The 8,673-nt window shown below is 37.3% G+C and overlaps 1 protein-coding gene across 1 annotated transcript; it reads right to left on the bottom strand.

Moving 5' to 3' along the window:
• Positions 1 to 331: 331 nt before the first annotated feature.
• Positions 332 to 8,628, bottom strand: LOC145484080 (menin-like). Its single transcript, XM_081462692.1, has 5 exons — positions 8,008 to 8,628; positions 6,284 to 6,624; positions 5,562 to 5,602; positions 4,753 to 4,977; positions 332 to 3,766 (listed from the first exon to the last, which is right to left on the bottom strand). Exons 1-5 carry the CDS (start codon positions 8,369 to 8,371, stop codon positions 3,019 to 3,021), a joined length of 1,719 nt encoding a protein of 572 aa, XP_081318818.1. The 5' UTR covers positions 8,372 to 8,628; the 3' UTR covers positions 332 to 3,018.
• Between the last annotated feature and the right edge of the window lie 45 nt (positions 8,629 to 8,673).

The following is an 8,673-nucleotide window of genomic DNA, read 5'->3' as shown; positions in this document are numbered from 1 at the left end:
TTGCCCACCAAAAAAAATTCATGCTCAACCTGTAGGTGACAAAAAAAAAAAAAAACCCTGCCCCAGAAAATTGCCCAACAAACACCCCCCACCCCTCCCTCCCATTTTTCCCATGCATGTCCTGGGGGTGGGGCATTGCATTATTTTGAACACCATCTCAGATCACAAAATTAATAGGGCTTCACACAACCCCTGTCACTATAATAGAACTGGGTAACCCTGCTGGGGACAATTTAGAAGTTAACACTATTTCACTAACATTAATTTAAATAAGGGGTATCACAAAGATACAACAAAGTTTTGATTTTTTTTATTTCGAAGTCAGTCACACTGTAATATGTTCAAGAATATGAAAATAACCTGAATAACACTTCAAGTTTCATACTTGATACAATGTAATTACGCCTTCAGTACGTAGCCGGACATGAAATATTCACTTGATCACCCCCGGCCTAATGATATGAAAAGGTGACAGATGAGTTGCTAAATTCTTGCAACCTGCTAATATCATAACAGGTAGATATTTTTAGGACAAATTAAATACTCATCACTATATTTTGTTTCTTTTTGTGATCTTCACCTTTCATCACACTATGCAATCTTTACATGTTACTTCAACTATTACTTGACATGCGTATCTATTTGTAAAAGCCTTTTAAGGAATATTAAGATGCAAATGCATGTAGTCCAATAATAACTGGGTTAAACGTAACCTGCACTCTTCATTTTTTCTGATTTTTTTGGCGGTGGATCAACCACACAAAAAACAACTGCCTGATCACATGTTAGGTTCTACATTCCCTCTTGCTTACCTAGCAGACTAAGATTTCTAAATGAGCAAAGAGATAGAAGCATACCAAAACCAGGTACATCAGAAAACATTGGAAGAGCCATGAAACAAAGTATTCCCAACAACCTACTGTTAACTGCCTAATCCTTAGCTTAGACTGACGTTGTTTTCAGTTTCCCTGGGTAAGTTTTGTACTGTTTGATTATTGTGGTAAATTAAAAACAGGTTGCTTCAGAAAAAATCCCCAACCACCCCACCGATGGGCTTTTGGGTTTACACATGACATCAATAGCTGGCTGCAGGATTTCCACTAATATAAGCCAGCTTGCTTTTTTTTTCACTATGCTCCTGATAAGAATAAGAACTTCGAACCCTATTTTTGGGGGGTTGTCTTGAGGAGAAAAATATTCCTTCATAAGTTATAATCTGAATCTTGAAACCAGTCGTTATCTGTCCAGTAAAAAGTAAGGCTGATAACGAATATATCCACCATTATATTAAATGTGTTGGTAATTATTTGTTTATATTAAATGTGTCGTTAAACTTCAGGAATACAGGGTAAGCATTAAAATAGTAAATATTTAAATGATTGACTGTTGAACACTTCTCTAGTAAGTTAGACCTCTTACTAACTGAATGCCCGGGACATATTGGGAAATATTTGCCCCAGGTTGTGGCAGTACAGACCGAGCACAACGTGGTCCATTCAAAAATAACCATGGGCAAACATTCTCCAGTACGGCTCAAGCAAACTAGGTTTACTAGTAACTAGTTTATTACATGGCATTTGGGACTTGAATTTGCAAGGTTTCAAACACAAAAAATACATGGCTTATGGCCATTCCTATGGAAACAGTCCATGTAGCAAAATCCCAATCAAGAAAGAACCAATCAGAACACTCAGTTTTACCTCAAGACTAACTTGCCATATAATAAATTAATAATAATATTACTTAGGTAAATGATGACTACATAGAATGGCTCAGGTAAAATGTCCGGTATACAAAATTACCAGTAAAATACATTGTAAAATGCTTGACTGTCATCTAAAACTGGCCTAGCTAGTGAATAATAAGTGGAAAATGAAAGCTGTCAAAATATAATACTATTACAGTAAAATACTAATTTGTTAAATCCTCTTAGGACCTATTTGATTCCCACTCATTTTTAAAAGCCCTCCCCCTAAAAACAATCAAAACTTATCGAGTCCCCCTTCCCAAAATAGGTAATAGCCAATCAAATTAAGTCAGTTAATGTACTCCACACAACAGTACAATGGGGCAAAAAAGACTAATTACAGTGTAGGTCTAGTGGTAATATGGCCATGCTTTTCACTTCTTTGTAAACCTTTTAACAGAGGTTTGATAACTCTCATCTTATTTTTTTTTTTTAAAAAGATGGTAAAGTATTTTGACGTTGAAAAAAATGAGTTCATAATCACATGGAACAAAGGCATATCCTGGTTTCTGTAGCACAAAAAGACCAGGTATATTGCTAACCCCTGGAAGGGATGCTATCCCTTGCGAGGTACTCCAGAATATTGTTCCTTTACTTGATCACTTCCTGTTAAAACATTACTGACACAGTGAGCATCCACTAACACACAAATCACACAGTGATGCTATCTAACACTCAGACTCACATCTCTTGATTTAACATCTACCACATAGAAACAATAGCTGGCCATCCTTATAGCAGTCTAGCCACACAATCAGTCACCATGGGACTTAAATAATGGCTCATTTCGAAACCATTGTAGGAGTGAAGGTTTTAAAAACTCATGTAGTCACTTCACAATGAACTTCTCAATCATTTCTTTACAACTTGAAGTGGCTTCACCTGTTTAGACTATACATGTAAGCTGAGTCAAGTGCTTACATGTGGTTGAATTGTTTTTACATTCCTCACCTTTTCATTTTCTGTATTGTGCATTTTGATAGCTCAGGAACAAAGAAGGCCAACACCTAATTATCAACAGTTGCATTTTTCTCTGTCGTCAATCATAATCATAGTGAAAAAGAAACAAACAAACAAACATTACTGGATCAAAATCTGACCTTTTGTGCCCAGTGACTGTTTCCTGAGAGTTTCACTATGATGAGCGACGGCAGTCAAAAGTGAGCAAGGTTCGTATGTCATTAAAATGCACATAAGAGTACTTCTGATAATATTAATACTATTTTCTTTCCTGTGAATAACAACAAACCACATGAATGTAATACTAAAACTCAGTATGCTACAAAGTCCCAATCTGCTTTCATGGCTTTCTTTGGTCTCCTTTCCTCTTCTTCTTCTTCCTCCTCCTCCTCATCCTCCCCCTCGCCTTCCTCCTCAAAGTCGTAAACATAGTCATCGGTTTTAAACGATGACCTCCTTCTGCTCTTCGGCACGCTCACTTGTGATTGGGCTGTTAGCTGAAGTTTGATTGCACTGGTGTTTATTTTACCACTCGTTGTCAGCAGATCTCTCATTCCTCTCATTTTTTGACTTCTAAGATTAAGCACCACTCGTTCGTTAGAGTTTTCTACACTAGCTGATGCCGAGTTGCTGTTTTCAAGCTTGTCATTAGAAGAGGATGAAGAAGTGGTGCCAGTAACAGGTGCCTTTATTTCAGGCAAGTCATTTTTGAGGGGCTCCACAGACTTCGTCACAACAACTGTTCCTGCTCGTGAAGTTGACAACGCAGATCTACAACTTGGTGAGAATCTTGAAATGGACTGCACGAGTTTCTTCGCCCAATCAGCATGCAACACAGGAGTATGACTGCCTTCCTCCCACAAGCAAACACCATCATAAAACTGAAGAACAAGTGCAAAAAAACCTGGATCTTCTGTGAGGTTGAGATTCCTAGGGGCCGCATTGTTTTCACCTTTGACTGAAGCTGAAGATGATGTTTTCAGGATGTTTGGGATAAAGTCATTGACTATTTCATATAATTCTTTGAACATCTCCTCATCTCCTTTTGAATAGTTGTACCTACAAATGTACAGAGGAGCAGAGGAAAGAAAGAGCACTATTAGGGAAAACATCTGAATGCACTGAAATCAAATTAATTTGGTTACAAATGCACAATGAAAAAAGTCTGTGTACTGTCTGCATTTTCATGGTTAAACATCCCATGCATTTATAAATTTTAAAATTGTCCTCGTGGACCCAGGATTTTTTTTTTAATCCAGTGACCGGTAGTTTATTAGGCCATTTTCCAATCCTTGGGGAAGTCTTTTTTATTGCATTCAAATAAAATTAAGCTCTTTTTAATGATTTTTTTAAATTAATGATATTCCCCCCACATGAACCTCCATTGCAAGCTACATGTAGTTGCAGTCCAGTACCAAGAATACAAAAATGGTCTAGAGCCCAGTGTTTATTACACAAGTGTTTTTTCAATTCTCTTGGTGGCTATTTTGCTTACTGTGCGTCAATTAAATCATTGTGGGGCTTACTTACAACTACACCTTGGAGTTCCAATGGTTAATTCAGAAACTACAGTACATGTTCAACCACTGTACAGGAGTTCCACAGACAGCAAAAAGTTAATTTAATTTATTTATTTTAATTTCGATTTCAAAACCCAATCAAAGTTCACCATTACATGACTGTATGATGTACCATTTCTTAAAAATTACCTTAGTCAGCTATTGGATCTGGATATACAGAATTACTTAAAATAAATAACATAAGTAAAATAAATAAAATAAATAAAATAAATCTTGGTCTACACTGGACTTTTCACAGGTTAAAATGTTTTTAAAATGCAACATTTCAGACAGTTTAACTGTTCTTCTTCTGGCACCATGATAGTTCCAGCTCAATATGGTGGACTTTGTTTTGGGCAATAAAACTGACCAAAACATCACACTTTAAAAACATTTTAACCTCAGAAAAGTCCTGTGTAGAACAAGATTTACATAATTATTTAAAGAGGTTCTGAATGTTTCAGAAAAACTACCAGAATTACTTACTTTCCGGCAACATACGCAGCTTTCACCCAGCACTCAATGGCCTTCAAATATTGCTTCTGTCTATAATAATATCCACCAAGGTAGGTGTATGGGTAGATGTGCTGGTCCTTGTACAGAGTTTGGTTCACTTTGATGCCTTCTTTCAGAATCTCCTCTGCAGATGGTCGGCCAGGGGTCAGTGTTATTTCTTGTAAGTCGCCAAGATTTCCCAATGCCAAGGGATATCTATCAATTGAAAATAAGTTTTCAAATCACTATTGAACAGATAATGTCAGCTGTTGCACATACCCTTTTTCCTCTCCCCGCACCCCTCCAAAAAAGAATTCAAACATTTTATATTCTACAGTCGCACCCCTATTCACCGGCCACCCTTAGGGAATGGAAGGTGGTCATTTAACAGGGGTTGGCTGCTTTATAGGGGCTCTGCTCATTAAACGTTTTGTTTAGCAATGTTCCCGTTGCTGTTGCCATCATGGTTTTCTTAAACTCCCTACTATTATGATCTTGGTAGCGATAGATTATCAGAATGAAATTTCTAGCCTTATATCTCAACATGTCTCTCATCTCGGGAATAGAAAATGCAAAGAACACTCGTCTGTTTAGTTCCTAGAGATACAATATTATTATTAATATCACTTTTACATATTTATAAAATAATGTTTTTAAAAACAACAACAACAACCTTTCGTTCTAGAGGCAATAAAAGTATATTTATTCATATGGAAACATTTAAGATGATCTATCCAACTTTGAATTGTCCCAAATGTTAAGAACGGCTGAGATACTGTATAAACTATTGCTATTTTTACCTTTTAAGGTGGCCTTGGTCGTAGAGTAACCATAAAAGTTGCTGTTGAAAAACACATTTTATACAAACAATACTCAGTGAAAAGGCTAAAATTATATAATTAAAAGTTTCAAACTTTACACATAAGGGTTTTGACATTGAAAAGAGATGTTAATCAACTGAAATCTTTTAGCAAATTAATTGTTAAAAACTGATGAAAAACAACAAAAAGAAAATTATGCTAGTAATAATAAAGCACAATAAACCCCCTTTTCCATTATTTTCCATATTAATCATTCTGCTTCACTTAAGCTTGTATCGGGTTAGACGTTTACAGTGGAGGTGCAGTGACCTCATGGCTAGTCCGCTTGACTCAGGGTCAAGGGATCCAGGTTCAAGACCTGGCTGGGGACATTGTGTTGTGTTCTTGGGCAAGACAATGTACTCTCACAGTGCTTCTCTCCACCCAAGTGTATAAATGGGTACCGGCAAATTTAATGCTGGGAGAAATCCTGCGATAGACTAGCATCCCAGGGGGAAGTAAAAATATTCCTGGTTGCTTCATGCTACAGAAACTGGGATAAGGTCCGGCCTGATGGGCCACTTGACTCGTATGCTCTACTTCACCTTTACCAGATGTTTACATATATCAAGGTGGACTTCTCTCTTTCCTCAGCATATTACAAGAAATACCTAATTCTGTAAGTCAATAAAAAATACGAGGAGACAAGGGTTATAACAGACCTGCTGTAGATCAGCCAGTTCTACACTGTCACTGGTATTTGTGATGGCTGGATTAATGGACGATACCATAGAAGCGACCTCCATGTGTCTAGTGCATTTCACAGGGTAACCACTAAGATATAGCCAGCTGTGCAAGGTGGTCTCATCAAAATCAACAGGGCGGCCTCGTTTGTCCTCATTACCCTTCCCATGCCAGGTAACCTCTGCTGTCTCAGTGCCGTCCTTCCCAAACGCCACCCAGGCATGATCTTCAGACAGCGCTAAATGAACATCATTAGCACCCAATGCTTGACAGATTGCCACTACTGTAAAAGCAACACCAAAACAGTCCAGTCGATTTCCTGTAAAGGATTTTAAACGATTATTAAATTAATGACCAATGATTTCATCTCATTGTGTATTTGATTCTTCACCCACTGATTTATGTCTTTGTGAAGATATATTGGGTGCTTTCCATTACGATCCATTATGCCAGACCGACTGGTAATTAGAGCGCAGTACACTGTGGGGCAATGAAATGGTTTGTCAAAATGGAATGGCATATTTCACTCAGATCAGTCCAACCGATCAAAGTGGACCACCTCCAGAGATGGTCCCAAATATTCCAGTCAGAAGGAACTGAAACAGACCTTTCCATTTGACTTCTGAACAAAATTTCCGGAATCTTTGGCACAATGGAAAACACCCATTATTTCTTTGAAGACCACCTCCAAGCTCCGAAATTGTACTCTATTTGCATTTTATTTAACATAGTCAAAATTCTGTTGACTTTGACTTCGCTGTTTGATTACATATTTTTTGCTTGCTTTCAGTTTAAGCAGCCATATCAAGCCAATAGCTTGTTCAAAGCCCAATTAAGCTAACACAGGTTAGCGCAAATGTTGATTTCAATTTTGTAACTTTGCGGTAACGTTTTGCGTCAGACCACAATACCTTCAGTTGTAGCTGTTCTACATTTGGACTGTTATAAATAATGGAAAGCAAAAAGAATATAAACCCCATGCTGGTAAACACAGAACATCTTAACATTTAACACCTTTACAAACCAGCCATCTGAACTACATATATTTACCATACTGCTACTGAAAATGTATTTTAAAAGGGTATTTATTGGTTTAAAGTATTCAGAAATCTTTCAGAAATAGCAAAATTAAAGGAAGGTGGTTCATTTATCTTGTATTAAACATTAATTTTATGCAACGAAGTATTGCTAATAACAACACATTTGTTCTGAATAAGCAAACAAAAAAAGCATTGCGCTTTAGTTTTGAGCAGCTTAATATCGTTTGAATGAAAAACCAATTGCAAAATCATGCATCATAAATATTCACCAAATCAAAACAACTCAATTCAATGTTTTTGAGAAATGCAATCAGTTGAAAGAAAGTGAATCAAGAAGTAACAACACTGATTTCTGTTTAATTTGCAAACGTGAAACCTATGTGATATTTGCATTAATGTATTAAGCTTATAAAGAGTCTATCTGGGATTTGGTCACAGTTAAAATTTATTTTGCAAATAATTGAACAATACTATTCTCAAACTTCCAAACGGTGGTGAAATCAGAAAAAAGGCACTATAATCACTGCATTTAGGAATCGCTAAAATGCAAATCGCCAAATTAACTATATTAACCTTCATACCTTAGTCTAAAAGGATGTAATGCATCTGCAACGATATGAAGGTTATAAGTTACGCGTACAGTGATTTTTGTCACAACTTGCCTGTCAAAAAACTGTAGAGATTCTGTATGTGGGGTTTATCCTTAAAGTACGATTTCGAGAGACAACTCCAGACCAGATCTGCGACGTGTACAATGAATTCCCTTGTCGCTGGCTTCTGCTCTTTGTTCAGGTCCAAATCTTTCTTTATCAAAGCCTGAAATTTACCGCCAAGTGCGTCGAACGTTTCTTTGTCAAGACTAGGGCAGCTATTCGACGAGCCTTTACAAGTTAGTGCTGTCTCGAAGAAGCCCAAAATAATCGATAACTTTGCCAGGTTCGGCTCTGCTTTTGCAAGTTCCACCTTGAAAACTTCGACCACCGACGAGATGTCCTTCAAAGGAAAACAACTGGAGTCTGCATCCATCCTGGCGCGGAGTGCAGTGTACCCTAGTATGGTTACTCCTCTTCCGAGGGAGACAAAAGACTCCTGGATTTAGCGACTTCAGCTCGTGAAAGTACAGCAATTATGTACTTAGCCAATAGCTCAGAGCCCCGTTCTCACAGAGTACAAGCATAATTTAACCTTCAGTGGACATGATCTTTGAAAAACTCCACGACCAAAGAGGATAAACAAACATGTTGGAACAAACAAATGAGAAAAGGAAATTCGAAAGAAAGAAACCAAGGGAGTTGGGAACGAAAAGAAAAGATCGAAAAGGAATGGAA

Source organism: Orbicella franksi, chromosome 4 (genome assembly GCF_964199315.1).
Source record: "Orbicella franksi chromosome 4, jaOrbFran1.1, whole genome shotgun sequence".
In the NCBI taxonomy this organism is placed as follows: Eukaryota; Metazoa; Cnidaria; class Anthozoa; order Scleractinia; family Merulinidae; genus Orbicella; species Orbicella franksi.
Note: the sequence above shows the minus strand (reverse complement) of the source record. Positions and strands in the feature narration are given on the sequence as shown.